We start from the raw sequence: 22066 nt of genomic DNA on the forward strand, positions 1-22066 counted from the left end.
ATCATACATTTGACCTATTGTAAATATATCAATTTCTCATCATAACAAGATCACATAGGTTACAATACAAAAGCACTGATTTTATACCATTTTCTGTTTTTCCCATCTTACTGAAGCTCAATAAACATTGATTTTGAAGAACAAAAACATAATTGTACTGCTCTGTCATTCCAGAGATTTGTACCTACCTGAGATGTAAAAAGTATTTTACAAATAAAGTGTATTATGGTCATAATCATTACTACCTTGACAGGACTGCCCCTCTCTCCAGTCTCGGTGTAGTCAGTGAAGTGGCTCTGGACCAGGGCGAAGGCCAGGCGGTACTTGGAAAGGTAGCCCCACATCCTCTCAGTGCCCTGGGTCACCACGCCAGACACCCAGGTGGGCTCTAGGAGGTCCACCTGGAGGTAGGGCTGAAGGTCGCCTGGCAGGGGGCTCCATCCAGGCTCCATGATCAGACTGTCATGAGACAAATGAATGCGACAACAGGTCAATATGTAATTAAGAAGTCAATAACCTCCATGATCAGACTATGAGATGATGAGACCAACGTAAGACGTGATAATGAGAATATTTGTCGATAACAAAATATTTGAAGAACAAGAAAATATGTCATTGTTGATACATTATCGGTTTTGAGAGCTCACACGTTAGGCACAATGTTGAGGCGCCCGGCATCCGCAGGGTTGTTCTCACGGTGGGTGGATGAAGTCAGCTGACCATAGCGAATCTTCCCGTCCTCCAATCCCAGTGCAGAGGAACAGATGCCTGAATGCATTCCAATTCACATACTTCAGTACCTCAAGCCACAATCTATCATTTTCATTTCTAGTCAAAAATGTATCCCTTTAAATAACAATATAATATAAGCTAAATTCAACAATGGCACTATTCTGAACAACTTCATGCATCCATGTCCAACTGACCTCTATACCCAGGGCCACCTGCCTGTGGGGTTTAGAAAAAACAAAAGGTTATTGTAACTTGAAAAACAGAATACACACAACCTCAGAAAACATGAATACACAGGAGTTATCAGGAGGGCCTTGACCTACTGTTGGTGTAGGGGTAGTCTTATGCAGAGTGACAGCGGCCATACTAGGGGTCCTTAGAGGAGCTGGTGTGGGACTGTTAGGCCTCTCTGCCTGGGTGGTTTGATCGTGAGGGTAGCATCCTATCTCGTCCTCTCCATTGGGACAGTGTGGGATTCCGTCACAGCGCAGGGCTGCATCAATACAGCCCCCAGGTGGCGGACAGGAGTACTGACCTCTGGGACAGCCCCGTGGGCTTGTAGGTGTAGGGGAGGGCTGAGTACCTGTAAAAAAAAGTTCAATGCATGAAAGCAATGGATTTGGTTATGCTTCTCAGCATACTGTGCCTTTCTTCATGTACAATGTCTGTGTCACGACTTCCACCGAAGGTGGCTCCCCTGCCTGTTCGGGCGGCGCTCGGCGGTCGTCGTCACCGGTCTACTAGCCGCCACCGATCCCCTTTTCCTTTTCTGTTTGTTTTGTCTTATTGGTTGCACCTGTCTCTTATTTTGTTTTTTTTGATTCAGTACTATTTAAGCCTGTTTTTGTGCGGGCTTGTTTTCTGCTAGTCAGGTTGTGCGTGTAGTGTTCCTGTCCGTTTGTGCCCTGTGTTGGATTGGACATTTTGTGATCATTTTCGCCTGTTGTTTTGGGCGTTAGCATTTGGAAACCAAAATGAAGTCGGATTTACCCAGTATCCTCTGCTCTCTGCGTTTGACTCCGCATCCACCACTCCAAGCGTTGTGAAAGTCTGTCTAACTATCTGATAACTATGATTAATGCGTGTCACTACTATCACCATATCACTACTATCACTATGTCACTACTATCACAATATCCCTACTATCACCATTTCACTACTAACCCCCATATCACTACTATCACAATATCACTACTATCACCATTTCACTACTAACCCCCATATCACTACTATCACCATATCACTACTATCCCCATATCACTACTATCACCATATCACTACTAACCCCTATATCACTACTATCACCATATCACTACTATCCCCATATCACTACTATCCCCATATCACTACTATCCCCATATCACTACTATCCCCATATCACTACTATCACTATGTCACTACTATCACAATATCACTACTATCACCATTTCACTACTAACCCCCATATCACTACTATCCCCATATCACTACTAACCCCCATATCACTACAATCACCATATCACTACTATCCCCATATCACTACTATCCCCACATCACTACTATCCCCATATCACTACTATCCCCATATCACTACTATCACCATATCACTACTAACCCCCATATCACTACTATCACCATATCACTACTGTCCCCATATCACTACTATCACAATATCACTACTATCACCATTTCACTACTAACCCCATGTCACTACTATCACCATATCACTACTATCACCATTTCACTACTATCCCTATATCACTACTATCACCATATCACTACTATCACTGTCACTACCATCCCCATATCACTACTATCACCATATCACTACTATCACTGTCACTACTATCCCCATATCACTACTAACACCATTTCACTACTATCACCATATCACTAATTCCACTATGTCACTACTATCACCATATCACTACTATCACCATTTCACTACTATCACCATTTCACTACGATCACCATATCACTATTATCACCATATCACTACTAACACCATTTCACTACTATCACCATATCACTAATTCCACTATGTCACTACTATCACCATATCACTACTATCACCATTTCACTACTATCACTATGTCACTACTATCACCATATCACTACGATCACCATATCACTACTATCCCCATATCACTACTATCCCCATATCACTACTATCCCCATATCACTACTATCACAATATCACTACTAACACCATTTCACCACTATCACCATATCACTACTATCACCATTTCCCTACTATCACCATTTCACTACTATCCCCATATCACTACTATCCCCATATCACTACTATCACAATATCACTACTAACACCATTTCACCACTATCACCATATCACTACTATCACCATTTCCCTACTATCACCATTTCACTACTATCCCCATATCACTACTATCCCCATATCACTACTATCACAATAGAACTACTATCCCCATTTCACTACTATCACCATATCACTACTATCACTATGTCACTCCTATCACCATATCACTACTATCACTATGTCACTGCTATCACCATATCACTACGATCACCATTTCACTACTATCCCCATATCACTACTATCACCATGTCACTACTAACACCATTTCACTACTATCACCATATCACTACTATCACTATATCACTGCTATCACCATATCACTACGATCACCATTTCACTACTATCCCCATATCACTACTATCACCATGTCACTACTAACACCATTTCACTACTATCACCATATCACTACTATCACTATGTCACTGCTATCACCATATCACTACGATCACCATTTCACTACTATCCCCATATCACTACTATCACCATGTCACTACTATCAACATATCACTACTATCACCATTTCACTACTTTCCCCATATCACTACTATCGCCATATCACTACTATCGCCGTGTCACTACTATGAATCAATGAGAGAGATCATCTAGCCAAGTCACGCTGGGTAAATATGGGAACTGACCACAGCGCAGCTCGTCAGATCCGTCCCCACAGTCATTGACCCCATCACATACAACTCCCTTGGGCCCCGTGGGGACACAGCGCCCGTTACCACACTGGAACTCTCTATCTCTGCAGGGCCGGGCCTGGGTGACCGGAGAGAGAGGAGAGAGAGGAGAGGGGGTGGATAGCCTGCGGGAACCTACGGAGAGGAGGAGGAGACTGTTATTGTTTTTAAACCATTTGTACTTACATTGACTCTACAGCATTTATTCTTATTGTTTTGCTACTGTATGGTAGATTTAAATTTGTTTATCAAATGTAGAAAATGTATCAATTTTTCAAACCAATTCATACACACAACTGTAAATACTTTGTCCAACACACACCATTTTCACAGCCCATGAGTTCCAAGCGGAGGTAGATGCCGTTCTGGAAGTCGTGAGGCAACACACGCACAAACTGAGCCGACACCATCCTGTCCAGCCTGGTGTAGGACACACTCCGGTCGTCACGGTTACCCAAGAACACCTGGGGCATCAACATTGAAGTTGATTGGATTTTTTGTGTGCCTTTATTTAACCAGGAAAGTAATTGAAAACACATTCTCTTTTACAATAACGACCTAAATTGGATGATTGGAAAGAAAATGGATTGCAGTGAAATTCAACAGCGTTGAGAGTTTTTATATGTTCCAATATGTACACTAGCATACTTCCTAAAATTCCTAAAATGAAGTGGGCATAGAATTTGGAAAGTAGTTGGTGCTAGGGTTGATGGGTAGTGGGCACCTTGGCTCTGGGGCGGGCATCAGCAATCAGCTGCTGGTAGGTGTACCACTGTCTGCCATCGTTACTGAACTGCAGGTAGAAACTGGACACGTAGGTGTCAAACACACCTCCCCCTTGAGTCAGCACACCTGGTGGACACAGAGAGGGAGAGATATAGAGGGAGAGGTAGAGAGGGAGAGATAGAGAGGGAGAGATAGAGAGGGAGAGATAGAGATAGAGAGGTAGAGAGGGAGAATTAGAGAGGGAGAGATAAAGAGGGAGGGTTAGAGAGGGAGAGATAAAGAGGGATAGAGAGGGGGATAGAGAGGGAGAGATAGAGAGGGATAGAGAGAGGGGGGATAGAGAGGGAGGGATAGGGATAGAGAGGGAGAGATAGAGAGGGAGAGGTAGAGGTAGAGAGGGAGAGATAGAGAGGGAGAGATAGAGAGGGAGGGATAGGGATAGAGAGGGAGAGATAGAGATGGAGAGATTAGAGAGGGAGAGATAAAGAGGGAGGGATAGAGAGGGAGAGATAGAGAGGGATAGAGAGGGGGGATAGAGAGGGAGAGATAGAGAGGGAGAGGTAGAGGTAGAGAGGGAGAGAGAGAGGGAGAGAGAGAGGGATAGGGATAGAGAGGGAGAGATAGAGAGGGAGAGATAGAGAGGGAGAGATAGAGAGGGAGGGATAGAGAGGGAGAGATAGAGAGGGAGGGATAGAGAGGGAGGGATAGAGAGGGAGAGGTAGAGAGGGAGAGAGAGAGGGAGAGATAGAGAGGGAGAGATAGAGAGGGAGAGATAGAGAGAAATAGTGAGGATGTAGAGAAAGAGAAAAGAAGCGTGAGATGTTAGAAGAGAAAACGTTGATAGCGTTTTTATATCATGAATGAACTAGCACCCATATAAAACTAACTTGTGCATGTACACAGCCACGCATACTATCCTCCATATACTTTGCCTGCAAGCAATATGACCCCTGATTTGATTTGTTTTGGTTTGATTTGGTTTAAGTGGTTCATTACCAGTGATGTTGTGGGGTCTTAGCAGGTCCAGCTGGAGATATGGGGCTTGCACAGCTCCACTGTGGCCCTCGGGGGCCCCTGTAGGAAGGTTCCTGTACTGCTCTGTGTCAGGGCTCCAGCCCTGCAGGTCCTTATGGGGGTCCCGTGCGTACAGACGCCCTGCCCGTGGAGGGTGACCCCACTGGTGTGAGGAGGCACTGAAGCTGGAGTCAGGGAGAGATTGGACCCCCAGGGGTGACCAGCACTCCTCTATACAAGCACAAACACAGCATACTTACAAATATATTTGATAAACTACAAATACCACTGATCAACAGATTAAATCTTGCGTTACATTTTGGTAGATCTCCAACAATATTCATCAGTGGTCTTTACATCAGATTATTCATAAATTATTCATAAATCAGATGCAATGACAAAAAGCTCAAGGTAAAATGTGGGACAATGCATCTGATTATAGTTAAATCAATGAGTGTTTTCATTGTATCAGTCCCTATTCAAATAAATGGTTAAAAAGATCAACGATACTGACCTCCAGGTGGAAGGGGATACGTGGGGACCAAGGGTATACTGCCATCTGTTGGGGTGGAGGGTTGGACACTCACTGACACAGTAGCAGGTGTCGTTGCCACTGAAATGGTGCCATGGTCACCTGACAATAGGGAGAAATTCAGCACTGAAAAATCCCATTCCCACTGGCATTCTGTCACCACCTAATATCCTCTGTCTAGGTTAACTGTGTTTGGCTAGTCAGATATAACCCCTACCTCAGGTTTCCATTTCAAATACAGATTTCAACAGCTATCATATCAGCTAACATTTTAGTCAAATATGGATTTTTTCCCAGCTTGATATCGAGCGTTGGAATCATTGACAAAAGGGGAACATATGGTTAGTAATGTACTAGATACTAGTTACCTTCACAATAACAACACTTGTCACCTTCCCCTGGAACCAGACTCTGACCCTGCAAGACAAAAGACATTATTCGATTGTTGCTATGACACAGGGCCATGAAAGGAAACTAGCGAGTCGTGTGTCAACAGAACTATAGAGAGGCGGTTGAGGGAACACACATGCTAGAACATTTACCTTAGATAAGAACCCAGTAGTTACACAGTGGTATAAAAACACATTTTTAACATGATGTATTCTGACATGGGTGCACGCGAACACACACGCAAGCGCACACAGATGCACATACAAACACACACACGAGCAGAGTTACTGTAAACCTCAGTGTTCCTGACCTGGGGGCAGCCAGTGGCAGCATGTTGGCAGTAGGGGGCACACTGCACTGTGAGGTTGGGTAGACAGTGGCACAGCTGGCACTGGCCCGCCTTCCATCGGTCCCCAACTGCATGGGACTGGCCATGGAACTCACACTCCTTACAGGGCTCTGTCTGACAGCTGGGGACAGATACACACACATGCAAGCACACACATACACAAACACATACACTGCGTCATTTTACCATCCCTCTGCCAGGCTCCAGAGTACAGGATGTTCCATACATTTATGGGTGTAAAGCAATTCCACTCTTTAATCATTTCTAAGTATCACTTTTACTTGCTGTGATGTTGAAATGGCTGTAAGTTGACAGGAAAGGCAATGTATTTAACAAACATTCATACGTAATGTATTGTATTTGTCATCATGTGTAAACATGATGAATGTGATTGAATGTGTACGGTGTCTTTTACCGGCGAGCTTTCCTGTAGATGCCTCTGCACTTTCTCCCATTGCCATGGTTACTAGGGTTGTTGGGACTGCGGAAGGACCACTGGACACTCTGGACCCCACACGGTCCCAAACACTCCCCCCAAGCTGACCACGTCGACCAACCACAGTGGACTGACACACACACACACACACACACACACACACACACACACACACACACACACACACACACACACACACACACACACACACACACACACACACACACACACACACACACACACACACACACACACACACACACTACGTTACATTGTAGTAATTTAGCAGACTCTCCTATCCAGAGCAATGAGGGTTTCGGCCCAACACAACCGCTAGGCTAACTGCCGCCCACACAGACAGTCAGCGATGCAGCAGTGTAGTACAAACAACACATCTTGTCCAAGTACACATTACTTTCATGAGCCTTTCCAGATGTTAAAGGAATTAAACAATTCCTATATGTGTTCATTAACCAATTCAATTTAAATCACTCTGTCTGTTTCTAAGAATTTGTAAGATCCTTATTTGCATAAAATGGACAGAAACCAGTCTACTAAGATTAGCCAATAGAATTTATTCTCGAGAGCGCTGATCATAATATCATGTACATTGGTTTATATACATCACATTTGGTCATAGCGTCTTGAAGGCTCCTCCTTCTCTCCGACAAGGACAAAGCTACTTCTAAAGTCCATTCCAAGCCACTAGCACACATACATGACACACTACATCTGGATTAACTCCTGAAGTCTCACCACAGTTTATTACCACTTAGCAGACAGTTCCAGTCCCCCCCAGATACAGAAAACCTGGAGGGGCTCTCGCTGTCTTATTTTATCTCCACAGAGTTATAGCCGGGTCGGTTCAAACATAGGTTAAGGATCCTCTTTGCTTACTTTAGACACACACACTCTCTTCCCCCCCTCCAACCTAGTTGGAGCTGTGTGTATTATTTTTCATTGACTCCTTTTTCATGCTACATAACCTCTCATCCCTAATGGTTAAGTTTCCGAGTAGAATTATTTAATCATTCATCTTAAACCTTGATAAAATATCTTAACGGCAGAATATTGAATGGACAGTAAAACATGTTAACATGAACTTGAACAGAGGTGAAGTCTGGGTCTTGTTTAAGAGACAGGAAATGAGAAAAGATGTAGGGACTAAAAGTGATTTTAAAATAGGAAGTAGTACCATCTCTCCATATAAGTACACTACTTTCCATAATCACATGTTTTTATTCTCCCATTTCTTCCAACTGAACACAACCTAACAGGAGGGTGTACTGTGACGTGTTGTGTAGACTAACCTGTACATTCGGTGTTCGGCTGGCAGTGTTGAGGTCTGCCTCTCTCACACGTACAGATCTCACAGTCCTTCTTGACATGCTGTCCAGGCCAGTATCGCACCCCGGCCACCTCACACACACACTCCTCCGGCAACACACACTGCTGGGCATGGTTCATCACCCGACCCTCTGGACACCAGCAACCTGCAGGAGAGAGGGAGGGAGAGAGGCAGGAGGAGAGAGAGGAGGAGGAGGGAGAGGGGGAGAGAGTAAAGTGAAGAATAGTGAAGGCTAGGGCTTGGAAATACAACAACTTCCCAGCATGAACAAGTGTGTGACTAAACACAGTGCTTTATACACACTGTAGGTCAGCAAACTATTCTCCATGTTGGTTAGCGTTCTGTTCTCTTGGGATCTGCAGCCAATAAATGGGATATTTGATCAAGAAAATATGACTACAGAGCACATCCTCCTCTCCTGTTCTCTGACCTGAGAAACATGGTGCAGTCGGGTCACAGACAGAGCCACTGCTGATGTGGGCACAGGACACTGGGCAGGGGGCACAGCTGAGTCTCACCAGGCCACTAGGACATGTGATGTTGGCACAGCCATCTTGAGGGCAAGGCTCTGGAGGAGGGAAGGGGGGTGAGAGAGAAAGTGAGAGAGAGTGAGTGAGTGAGAGAGAGAGAGAGAGAAAGAGAAAGAGAATGTAAGTTCATGGCACTTCTTCAATTATTAGCCCTTCCATATCTTGTCAAATATATTTCTGTCTTAGTGGACTTACTGATTTCTGTGGCCAGGTTAGATTCTCCAGGGAGCTGGGTGCAATCTCTGCCCCCATTCTGGGGTGGGATGCATCCCCTTTGCCTTACCTCCACACCCCCACAATCCTTAGAGCAGTTAGACCACGTCACCCACGGCAACCAGTGCCCATCCACTGTTGACAAGAGGCAAGTATGTCACGCAAAGAGGGTTCACATTGTGATAACAATAACAAGTGAAATAACAAGTGATGATGATGATGATGATTATGTTGTCGACAAAGATAACAAATCTAATGATGAAGATTCAAATGAAGATGATGATGACGATGATGAAGATGCTACTCACTACTATAAGTCGCTCTGCATAAGAGCGTCTGCAAAAAAATGACTAAAATGTCAATGTAAAATGTAATGATGATGATGTTGATGCAGATTGTGAAGACAAAAGTGATGATGATTAAGATACTACTGCCGCTGATTAATATCATGACGATAACAACAACCACCATATGGCTCATCTCTCCCATCTCTCACCAGGACATGACGTGCTGAAACACTGCTGTCTCTGGGTGTCGTCCCCTCTGCACTGACCCAGGGTGTCCCCCAGGGGGCAGAGTCTCTGCCTGCTCATGGAGCCTGTCCCACAGGAGAGGCTACAGGGACTCCAGGGGCCCCAAGGGGCCCAGCTCCTACAGCCCTGCTCATCAGAGGGCCCCCCTAAGGACCCCAGCAGGGAGTCAGCACAGTCTGCCATGCCATTACACACCTAAAACAAACACACAGAACCAAAACTAGAACCTAGATCACTCCACTTAAAGGCCCAGTGCAGTCAAAATGCTGTTTTTGTTCTGTGTTTTATGTCATATATCACATTTTAATATCATACAGCTGATGAATCTAACACTGTAAAAGCTCAAAAAAAATGTATCAGTGTTATTTCCTGATAGTTACTGATTGAAAATACAATCTACACATGACCTTCTAATCAGCAGGGTTGCATGGGCGTGAGTTTCGGCTTTCCATGGTGACATCAGTATGCGGTAAATTGGTTAATAGACCAATAAACAAAGAGTTCCAAACCACTCTGCCAATCACAGCTAGTTTTCAGTTTTCCCCTCCCAACTCAGACGACCTCCAGACATTTTTCGAAGATTTGTGTTTGAGAAATATTTTTTTGCTAAAAGATTTCTAATAGATTTCTAATTTTAATGGAAATCTTTTAGAGTAAGGTGCTTAGCTGTTAATCAGAAATTATTTGATGTAAAAATGGCTGAATTGAGCCTTTAACATTCCTGGCAGCACTTTATTTGTACAAAATATACAAGGGTTATATTCATCAGGCACCAAACAGAAGAAAAAGGACTGAAACTGAAATGTTTTCTGTTGTAAAATGTTTTTACTGTTGAATGTCCTAATGAATACGACCCAGGTATATACAAATAAAGGACATGGTAAGATAATATACTGTGCTGCGTATTTTTGGCCCGAAGCATTTGTTTTGTTCAATGTCAGTAAGCACTGAAGTAAAATGTTTGGTTAGGGGAATCTTACTGCTTTGAAGGAGACACACGATCCGTCCAGGCAGGTGAACTCAGGACAGATGTGACTGTTGTTCTTATCGCCAGGGAGAGCAGGGGATGGGCTGGTCTTATCTAGTTACAGGACAATACAACCACAGACTATGGACTCAATTCAATCAAAACGACATGAAATGGACCATCTGAAACGAGGTTTGCATGTCTCTAAGTGATGGTTTGTGCACCGCGGTAGATTCTCTTTTCCTCTCACAACTCACCACACACCAGCTCATCCTCTCCGTGTGGACAGTCGGCTACACCGTTGCACACTTGAGTCGCGTTCACACACGTGCGGTTGTCACATGGAAAGCTCCCAGGGCAAGGTGGGATCCTTGTAGAGCCTAAAAAAAAACAGATGGTGCTCTTTTTATAAACATCTGTTAAAATTAATTTATGGGATGCATGTACTCGTGTTGGTGTGTATATATTTGCTGTACATATATATTGCATATATTAGTGTTAATATGCATGTATTATACAGTATGATTCCTATCCAGTAGGTGTCAGTACGATATACAGTACCTTTCAAAAGTTTGGACACGCCTACTCATTCATTTATGCTAAGCGTGTGCAAAGCTGTCATCAGGGCAAAGAGTGGCTACTTTGAAGAATCTCAAATGTAAAATATATTTTGATTTGTTTAACACTTTTTTGGTTACTACATGGTTCCATATGTGTTATTTCATAGTTTTGATGTTTTCACTATTATTCTACAATGTATAAAATAGTAAAAAATAAAGAAAAACCATTGACTGGTTCTGTATGCTTCATGTATTTCCCATCAGGTGCATTACTAACCGCAGTCATCCACACTCTCGTCGGAGGCGTCCCTACAGTGAGGTATCCCATCACATAGCTGCTGGTAGTCCACACACTGGTCACCACTGCGACATGGCACCTGGCCGGGGCCACACAACCGGGGACAGCCCTGCTCGTCACTCCCGTCCAAACAGTCTGTCTCCCCGTCACAGTGCCACGCCCGGGGCACGCACTGCCCATTGGCACAGGCAAACTCATAAGACTGGCAGGCTGGGGTAAGAGAGAAGGGGGGGGGGTCAGTTTGGCCCTTACCCACAAGGCACCTAGCTAGGGAGGTCTTATAGATCTGAGAGATTAAGATATGTTGTATGAAGTATATTTGTATGAAGCAATATGGTTGTGTGAATCAATATGAAGTATATTTCACCCAGTAATCCAGATGAGTAATAAGTCCATACTGCAGATACCTATCTAATACTTTCAGCAGTGGCTTGTGGTAGGAGTTATGGTGGTGTTTGGAGTTGGAGTTGTGTTGCAGACACTGTTGAGTAACTCTTGGGCAGACTGCCAGCCTTCCCTCTTGATATTCTCAACAGTATTGTTGCTCTTACCAGAAGTGGGTGAAGTCGGGTTGATGGGTGTTGCTATGGTAACTGGGGCCATGGTGACTGGTTGACAGTTGTTCTGGTCCTCGTCCTCTCCGCCCTGGCAGTCTGTCACCCCGTCACATAGCTTGGTGAGTGTCACACAGGTGCCATCAGCACACAGGAACTGACCAGGGGCACAGGTCACTGTCACATAAACAAAGGTTTAGCCACCACGCAGGGGGGTGGACGTGCAAAAAACACATGAAATAGGAAAAATATAAGTTATTGGTTTGTGCACCGTTTGTGTCACCAGTTATTATATTTTTATCGCATTCACACAGGTACATGCATGAACTCACACAGACCCACACGCCTGTCAGATGGTGTTTCCAGAGGCCTCAGAGCTCTCAATGCTGTTTGAAAATGTGTAATTTCTAGGAACGTGTCATTCGTACTGTATCAGTCAATGTCAACCTGCTTTAAATGAATTACACATTGCAGTCGAATGTATCATGTCAATATGTCTATTGTTTTCAACTGATAGTGAGGACTTGATTGTAAAGATTCATGTACCTTCAGTTGAACAGACGGCTTCATCGGTGCCAGAGGGACAGTCTTTGTGGCCATCACACACCTTGTCTGCAGGGACACACTGGTCCCCAGGGCACTGGAACTCTCCCGGGGCGCACACACACCCCCTCTCATCACTCAGATCCCCACAGTCATCATGGCCATCGCAGCGGTGGAGGTAGGGCACACAGAGTCCCCCTGAACACAGGAAATCCCCCTGGCCACACACCACCCCGCACTCTGACCACACACAAAAACACTTGAACTTGAGAGGGAAAGACAATAATAGACTCATACATGTAAAGTATAAAATCTAAGGAACGTGTGTATGCACTAACAGAAATGGTTATAGACAGGAGCATACAGTGCATTCGGAAAGCATTCAGAACCCTTCCCTTTTTCCACATTTTGTTACGTTACAGCCTTATTCTAAAATCGCAAAATAAATAGTAAATCCTCTGCCTCCCGAGTGCGCAGGTCTAAGGCACTGCATCGCAGTTCAAAATCAAATCAAATCAAATTTTATTTACATTTACATTTACATTTAAGTCATTTAGCAGACGCTCTTATCCAGAGCGACTTACAAATTGGTGCATACACCTTATGACAACCAGTGGAACAGCCACTTGCATCTAAATCTTGTTGGGGGAGAAGGGGGGTGAGAAGGATTACTTACCCTTACTTACCCTATCCTAGGTATTCCTTGAAGAGGTGGGGTTTCAGGTGTCTCCGGAAGGTTGATTGACTCCGCTGTCCTGGCGTCGTGAGGGAGTTTGTTCCACCATTGGGGGCCAGAGCAGCGAACAGTTTTGACTGGGCTGAGCGGGAACTGTACTTCCTCAGTGGTAGGGAGGCGAGCAGGCCAGAGGTGGATGAACGCAGTGCCCTTGTTTGGGTGTAGGGCCTGATCAGAGCCTGGAGGTACTGAGGTGCCGTTCCCCTCACAGCTCCGTGGCGAGCACCATGGTCTTGTAGCGGATGCGAGCTTCAACTGGAAGCCAGTGGAGAGAGCGGAGGAGCGGGGTGACGTGAGAGAACTTGGGAAGGTTGAACACCAGACGGGCTGCGGCGTTCTGGATGAGTTGTAGGGGTTTAATGGCACAGGCAGGGAGCCCAGCCAACAGCGAGTTGCAGTAATCAAGACGGGAGATGACAAGTGCCTGGATTAGGACCTGCGCCGCTTCCTGTGTGAGGCAGGGTCGTACTCTGCGGATGTTGTAGAGCATGAACCTACAGGAACGGGACACCGCCTTGATGTTAGTTGAGAACGTCAGGGTGTTGTCCAGGATCACGCCAAGGTTCTTAGCGCTCTGGGAGGAGGACACAATGGAGTTGTCAGCCGTGATGGCGAGATCATGGAACGGGCAGTCCTTCCCCGGGAGGAAGAGGAGCTCCGTCTTGCTGAGGTTCAGCTTGAGGTGGTGATATTTGTCACATACACATGGTTAGCAGATGTTAATGCGAGTGTAGCGAAATGCTTGTGCTTCTAGTTCCGACAATGCAGTAATAACCAACAAGTAATCTAACTAACAATTCCAAAACTACTGTCTAATACACAGTGTAAGGGGATAAAGAATATGTACATAAGGATATATGAATGAGTGATGGAACAGAGCAGCATAGGCAAGATACAGTAGATGGTATCGAGTACAGTATATACATATGAGGTGAGTATGTAAACAAAGTGGCATAGTTAAAGTGGCTAGTGATACATGTATTACATAAGGATGCAGTCGATGATATAGAGTACATTATATACGTATGCATATGAGATGAATAATGTAGGGTAAGTAACATTATATAAGGTAGCATTGTTTAAAGTGGCTAGTGATATATTTACATCATTTCCCATCAATTCCCATTATTAAAGTGGCTGGAGTTGAGTCAGTGTCAGTGTGTTGGCAGCAGCCACTCAATGTTAGTGGTGGCTGTTTAACAGTCTGATGGCCTTGAGATAGAAGCTGTTTTTCAGTCTCTCGGTCCCAGCTTTGATGCACCTGTACTAACCTCGCCTTCTGGATGATAGCAGGGTGAACAGGCAGTGGCTCGGGTGGTTGATGTCCTTGATGATCTTTATGGCCTTCCTGTAACATCGGGTGGTGTAGGTGTCCTGGAGGGCAGGTAGTTTGCCCCCGGTGATGCGTTGTGCAGACCTCACTACCCTCTGGAGAGCCTTACGGTTGAGGGCGGAGCAGTTGCCGTACCAGGCGGTGATACAGCCCGCCAGGATGCTCTCGGTTGTGCATCTGTAGAAGTTTGTGAGTGCTTTTGGTGACAAGCCGAATTTCTTCAGCCTCCTGAGGTTGAAGAGGCGTGTGAGTGTGAGTGGACCAATTCAGTTTGTCTGTGATGTGTATGCCGAGGAACTTAAAACTTGCTACCCTCTCCACTACTGTTCCATCGATGTGGATAGGGGGGTGTTCCCTCTGCTGTTTCCTGAAGTCCACAATCATCTCCTTAGTTTTGTTGACGTTGAGTGTGAGGTTATTTTCCGGACACCACACTCCGAGGGCCCTCACCTCCTCCCTGTAGGCCGTCTCGTCATTGTTGGTAATCAAGCCTACCACTGTTGTGTCGTCCGCAGACTTGATGATTGAGTTGGAGGCGTGCGTGGCCACGCAGTCGTGGGTGAACAGGGAGTACAGGAGAGGGCTCAGAACGCACCCTTGTGGGGCCCCCGTGTTGAGGATCAGCGGGGAGGAGATGTTGTTGCCTACCCTCACCACCTGGGGGCGGCCCGTCAGGAAGTCCAGTACCCAGTTGCACAGGGCGGGGTCGAGACCCAGGGTCTCGAGCTTGATGACGAGCTTGGAGGGTACTATTGTGTTGAATGCTGAGCTGTAGTCGATGAACAGCATTCTCACATAGGTATTCCTCTTGTCCAGGTGGGTTAGGGCAGTGTGCAGTGTGGTTGAGATTGCATCGTCTGTGGACCTATTTGGGCGGTAAGCAAATTGGAGTGGGTCTCGGGTGTCAGGTAGGGTGGAGGTGATATGGTCCTTGACTAGTCTCTCAAAGCATGATGACGGAAGTGAGTGCTACGGGGCGGTAGTCATTTAGCTCAGTTACCTTAGCTTTCTTGGGAACAGGAACAATGGTGGCCCTCTTGAAGCATGTGGGAACCGTAAACACACCGGCCAGCTGGTCTGCGCATGCTCTGAGGGCGCGGCTGGGGATGCCGTCTGGGCCTGCAGCCTTGCGAGGGTTAACACGTTTAAATGTCTTACTCACCTCGGCTGCAGTGAAGGAGAGACCGCATGTTTTCGTTGCAGGCCGTGTCAGTGGCACTGTATTGTCCTCAAAGCGGGCAAAAAAGTTATTTAGTCTGCCTGGGAGCAAGACATCCTGGTCCGTGACTGGGCTGGATTTCTTCCTGTAGTCCGTGATTGACTGTAGACCCTGCCACATGCCTCTTGTGTCTGAGCCGTTGAATTGAGATTCTACTTTGTCTCTGTACTGACGCTTAGCTTGTTTGATAGCCTTGCGGAGGGAATAGCTGTACTGTTTGTATTCGGTCATGTTACCAGACACCTTGCCCTGATTAAAAGCAGTGGTTTGCGCTTTCAGTTTCACGCGAATGCTGCCATCAATCCACGGTTTCTGGTTAGGGAATGTTTTAATCGTTGCTATGGGAACGACATCTTCAACGCACGTTCTAATGAACTCGCACACCGAATCAGCATATTCGTCAATATTGTTATCTGACGCAATACGAAGCATATCCCAGTCCACGTGATGGAAGCAGTCTTGGAGTGTGGAGTCAGCTTGATCGGACCAGCGTTGGACAGACCTCAGTGTGGGAGCCTCTTGTTTTAGTTTCTGTCTGTAGGCAGGGATCAACAAAATGGAGTCGTGGTCAGCTTTTCCGAAAGGGGGGCGGGGCAGGGCCTTATATGCGTCGCGGAAGTTAGAGTAACAATGATCCAAGGTTTTTCCATCCCTGGTTGCGCAATCGATATGCTGATAAAATTTAGGGAGTCTTGTTTTCAGATTAGCCTTGTTAAAATCCCCAGCTACAATGAATGCAGCCTCCGGATAAATGGTTTCCAGTTTGCAAAGAGTTAAATAAAGTTCGTTCAGAGCCATCGATGTGTCGTCTTGGGGGGGGATATATAAGGCTGTGATTATAATCGAAGAGAATTCTCTTGGTAGATAATGCGGTCTACATTTGATTGTGAGGAATTCTAAATCAGGTGAACAGAAGGATTTGAGTTCCTGTATGTTTCTTTCATCACACCATGTCTCGTTAGTCATAAGGCATACATACGCCCCCGCCCCTCTTCTTACCAGAAAGTTGTTTGTTTCTGTCGGCGCGATGCGTGGAGAAACCCGTTGGCTGCACCGCCTCGGATGGCGTCTCTCCAGTGAGCCATGTTTCCATGAAGCAAAGAACGTTACAGTCTCTGATGTCCCTCTGGAATGCTACCCTTGCTCGGATTTCATCAACCTTGTTGTCAAGAGACTGGACATTGGCAAGAAGAATGCTAGGGAGTGGTGCACGGTGTGCCCGTCTCCGGAGTCTGACCAGAAGACCGCCTCGTTTCCCTCTTTTCCGGAGTCGTTTTTTTGGGGGGGTCGCTGCATGGGATCCATTCCGTTGTCCTGTTTGTAAGGCAGAACACACGATCCACGTCATGAAAAACATATTCGAGGCGCAACTACAGACCCAGGTTTGATCCTAGGCTGTGTCGCAGCCGCCCGCAAACGGGAGACCCATTAGACAGTGCACAATTGGCCCAGCATCGTCCGGATCGTCCCATCGTGCTCGAGCGACTCCTTGTGGCAGGCCGGGCACATACACACAAACTTCTGTCACCAGCTGTACAGTGTTTCCCCCGACACATTGGTGGGGCTGGCATCCGGGTTAAGTGAGCAGAATGTCAAGAAGTAGCATGGCTTGGCAGGGTCGTGTTTCGGAGGACGCATGGCTCTCGACCTTCGCCTCTTTCGAGTCCGTACGGGAGTTTCAGCGATGAGACAAGACTGCAACCACCAATTGGATATCACGAAATTGGGGAGAAAAAGGGTTAAAAAGTACAAAAGAATGCAATAATAATAATCTCATCTATCTACACACAATACCCCATAACACTGGATCCTGAGTGGAGCAGCGGTCTAAGACACTGCATCGCATTGCTAGAGGCGTCACTACAGACCAGAGTTCGATCCTGGGCTGTATCACAACCAGCTGTGATCGGGTATCACATAGGGTGGTGCACAATTGGCCCAGCATCGTCCGGGTTAGGGGAGGGTTTGGCCGGGGTAGGCCGTCAACGTAAATAAGAATTTGTTCTTTACTGACATACCTAGTTAAATAATGGTTATATTAAAACAAATATATATATATCATAATATTGACAAAGCGAAAACAGTTTTTTTTTAATGTTAGCAAATTTAGAAAAAACAAAAAACTGAAATACCTTATTTATATAACTATTCAGACCCTTTGCCATGAGACTTAAAATGTAGCTCAGGTGCATCCTGTTTCCATTGATCATCTTTGAGATGTTTTTACAACTTAATTGGAGTCCACCTGTGGTACATTCAGTTGATTGGACATGATTTGGAAAGGCACACACATGTAAGGTTCACAGTTGACAGTGCATGTCAGAGCAAAAACTAAGACATGGGGTCAATGGAATTGTTCATAGAGCCCCAACACAGGATTGTGTCGAGGCACAGCCCTGGGGAAGGGTAGCCCAAACAATTCTGCAGCATTGAAGGTCCCCAAGAAGACAGTGGCCGTCATCATTCTTAAATGGAAGAATTCTGGAACCACCAAGACTCTTCTTAGAGAAGAGAAGGCCACTCGGCCAAACTGAGCAATTGGGGGAAAAGGGCCTTGGTCAGGGAGGTGACCAAGAACCCAATGGTCACTCTGACAGTGCTAAAGAGTTCGTATGTGGAGATGGGAGAACCTTCCAGAAGGACAACCATCTCTGTATCACTACCCCAATCAGGCCTTTATTAGTAGAGTGAACAGATGCAAGCCACTCCTTAGTAAAAGGCACATGACCGCCCACTTGGAGTTTTTCAAAAAGCACCGAAAGGACTCTCAGACGATGAGAAACATGATTCTCTGGTCTGATGAAACCTAGGTTGAACGGGCCAGAATGCCAAGAATGCCAAGCGTCACATCTAGAGGAAACCTGGCACCATCCTTACGGTGAAGCATGGGGGTGGCAGCATCATGCTGTGGGGATGTTTTTCAGCGGCAGGAACTAGGAGACTAGTCAGGATCGGGGGAAAGATGAACGGAGCAAAGTGAAAACCAGCTCCAGAGTACTCAAGATCTCAGACTGGGGTGAAAGTTCAACTTCCAACGACCCTAAGCACACAGCCAAGATGCATGAGTGGCTTCGGGACAAGTCTCTGAATGTCCTTGAGTGGCCTGAATATACAGTGGGGCAAAAAAGTATTTAGTCAGCCACCAATTGTGCAAGTTCTCCCACTTAAAAAGATGAGAGAGGCCTGTAAATTTGCATCATAGGTACACTTCAACTATGACAGACAAAATTTGAAAAAAAATCCAGAAAATCACATTGTAGGATTTTTTATGAATTTATTTGCAAATTATGGTGGAAAATAAGTATTTGGTCAATAACAAAAGTTTCTGAATACTTTGTTATATACCCTTTGTTGGAATTGACAGAGGTCAAACGTTTTCTGTAAGTCTTTACAAGGTTTTCACACACTGTTGCTGGTATTTTGGCCCAGAGCAGGGATGTTGAGGCTGTTGCTGGGCAACACAGACTTTCAACTCCCTGCAAAGATTTTCTATGGGGTTGAGATTTGGAGACTGGCTAGGCCACTCCAGGACCTTGAAATGCTTCTTACGAAGCCACTCCTTCATTGCCCGGGCGGTGTGTTTGGGATCATTGTCATGCTGAAAGACCGAGCCACGTTTCATCTTCAATGCCCTTGCTGATGGTAGGCTTTGTTACTTTGGTCCCAGCTCTCTGCAGGTCATTCACTAGGTCCCCCCGTGTGGTTCTGGGATTTTTGCTCACCGTTCTTGTGATCATTTTGACCCCACGGGGTGAGATCTTGCGTGGAGCCCCAGATCGAGGGAGATTATCAGTGGTCTTGTATGTCTTCCATTTCCTAATAATTGCTTCCACAGTTGATTTCTTCAAACCAAGCTGCTTACCTATTGCAGATTCAGTCTTCCCAGCCTGGTGCAGGTCTACAATTTTGTTTCTGGTGTCCTTTGACAGCTCTTTGGTCTTGGCCATAGTGGAGTTTGGAGTGTGACTCTTTGAGGTTGTGGACAGGTGTCTTTTATACTGATAACAAGTTCAAACAGGTGCCATTAATACAGGTAACGAGTGGAGGACAAAGGAGCCTCTTAAAGAAGAAGTTACAGGTCTGTGAGAGACAGAAATCTTGCTTGTTTGTAGGTGTCCATATACTTATTTCCACCATAATTTGCTAATAAATTCATTAACAATCCTACAATGTGATTTTCTGATTTTTTTTCTCATTTTGTCTGTCATAGTTGAAGTGTACCTATGATGAAAATTATAGGCCTCTCTCATCTTTTTAAGTGGGAGAACTTGCACAATTGGTGGCTGATTAAATACGTTTTTTGCCCCACTGTAGCTGTGCAGCGACGCTCCCCATCCAACCTGACAGAACAAGAGGATTTGCAGAGAAGAATGGGAGAAATTCCCCCAAATACAGGTGTGCCAAGCTTGTAGCATCATACCTAAGAAGACTCGAAGCTGTAATCGCTACCGAAGGTGTTTCAACAAAGTACTGAGTAAAGGGTCAGAATACTTATTTCCATATTTTTTTTATTTGTTTTTCCAAAAAAACGTTTTTCTTTGTCATTGTGGTGTATTGTGTGGAGATTGATGATGTAACGTAACAAAATTGAGAAAAAGTCAAGGGGTCTCAATACTTTTTTCGAATGCACTGTACACACCTAGGCTTGTTAATACTAATATGAAATTAGACAATAATAGACACCTACACACATCGAGTACAAAAACACACTTATGGACACTAGACAGACATACATTTTCAATCACACCCACCTTGCTCATCAGACCCGTCAGCGAACCCACAGTCCAGGCGTCCGTCACACACTCGGCTGGCGGGCAGGCACCGCCCACTGGCACACTGGAACTCCCCCAGCGGGCACAGGGGCACAGGGGTGGCAGGCCCACAGAACTCCTCGTCTGATTGGTCGGCACAGTCCGGATGCCCGTCACAGCGCAACGCCAGGTCCACACAGGGCCCGCTGGCACAGCGGTATTGCCCCGGGGCACAGGTTGATGGGCACAGCTCGTCAGAGCCGTCACCGCAGTCGTCCTCGTTGTCACACACCCATAGGGAGGGGACGCAGCGTCCCCCTGTGCACAGGAACTCTGACTCCTGACAGGGGGAGGGAGGTGGGCACGGGGAGCCCTCACATTGCCATAAGCCCTCAGTACATGAGCTGGAAGACCGCAGATATACAGAATACATCAAACCCATAAAAACACCTTCCAGGTACACATAAACACACAAGGCAAATCCTAACAGGACTTACTATGTAAGTTAGTATCCTTTCTATTAATTCACCCAGCCACAGAACCTACCACAAAACCTATTCACACAACTAATAAAATGTTCCTCTCAGGTGTGTAAAATGACAAAATCAGTCTAGCTGAACTGAGAGACGTGTTAGTAAGTATCAGTTTCGACACCCCAAATGAAAAGCCCACATGTCAAATTGGCCTCACACGACACGGGTGATGGTTTATGAGTTGAGCCGATAGGCGAGGGGACAGACTGACCAGTTCTGGCAGTGCTGGGTGATGCTGGCCCCGGGTGGGAAAACAGAGGCTGCCCACTCACACGGACAGAGTGCGGGCGCCACGCAGCCTTCACCTGTAGGTGGAGACAGAGTCAGGGCAAGCATATGATAAAACAGGGAGTTTCTGGGGCGTGCAGGGTTTTGTTCCAGCCCAGCACTGACACATCGCATCTAATCAACAACCCGAATGGAGGTCCATGATAAGTTGAACCAGGTGTCTTAATGCTGGGGTAGAATAAAAGCCTGCACATTCCCAGGCACTCTCCAGGACCGGTGTGAATGATGACAGACGGGAAGGAACTGGATTGAGATGTAGCCCTTGCTGTCTTACTGTGGTGGAGAGTGCCCGCAGGGCAGAAGCAGCCCTCCACACAGGAGAAGGCTCCACACTGGGAGTCAGGGCTCTGGGCTTCACTGGGACAGGTGGGAGAACAAGCCGGCCCACAGGCCTCATAAACCAGACCATTCTCACACTGCAGGGCTACACAGAGGAGGAGGAGGAGGGTGGAGAGAGGGAGGGAAGTATGGAAAGAGTTCA

At 45.9% G+C, this 22066-nt stretch overlaps 1 protein-coding gene across 1 annotated transcript in view; it reads right to left on the reverse strand.

Moving 5' to 3' along the window:
* Window positions 1-22066, reverse strand: part of sspo (SCO-spondin) — an 86728-nt gene that overhangs the window by 49538 nt on the left and 15124 nt on the right. The window contains exons 25-48 of the mRNA XM_052518237.1: window positions 21860-22009; window positions 21509-21602; window positions 20765-21168; window positions 12729-12965; window positions 12180-12359; window positions 11608-11838; window positions 11028-11150; window positions 10784-10884; window positions 9767-9998; window positions 9253-9405; window positions 8958-9095; window positions 8490-8672; window positions 7159-7309; window positions 6705-6864; window positions 6373-6421; window positions 5987-6106; window positions 5455-5703; window positions 4457-4584; window positions 4055-4196; window positions 3688-3867; window positions 1056-1315; window positions 927-948; window positions 648-768; window positions 246-459 (exon numbers count right to left, since the gene is read on the reverse strand). Coding sequence (XP_052374197.1) covers window positions 246-459; window positions 648-768; window positions 927-948; window positions 1056-1315; window positions 3688-3867; window positions 4055-4196; window positions 4457-4584; window positions 5455-5703; window positions 5987-6106; window positions 6373-6421; window positions 6705-6864; window positions 7159-7309; window positions 8490-8672; window positions 8958-9095; window positions 9253-9405; window positions 9767-9998; window positions 10784-10884; window positions 11028-11150; window positions 11608-11838; window positions 12180-12359; window positions 12729-12965; window positions 20765-21168; window positions 21509-21602; window positions 21860-22009 — 4022 coding nt within the window. The remainder of the gene's footprint in view (window positions 1-245; window positions 460-647; window positions 769-926; window positions 949-1055; window positions 1316-3687; window positions 3868-4054; window positions 4197-4456; window positions 4585-5454; window positions 5704-5986; window positions 6107-6372; window positions 6422-6704; window positions 6865-7158; window positions 7310-8489; window positions 8673-8957; window positions 9096-9252; window positions 9406-9766; window positions 9999-10783; window positions 10885-11027; window positions 11151-11607; window positions 11839-12179; window positions 12360-12728; window positions 12966-20764; window positions 21169-21508; window positions 21603-21859; window positions 22010-22066) is intronic.

Source organism: Oncorhynchus keta, chromosome 4 (genome assembly GCF_023373465.1).
Source record: "Oncorhynchus keta strain PuntledgeMale-10-30-2019 chromosome 4, Oket_V2, whole genome shotgun sequence".
Classification (NCBI taxonomy): Eukaryota; Metazoa; Chordata; class Actinopteri; order Salmoniformes; family Salmonidae; genus Oncorhynchus; species Oncorhynchus keta.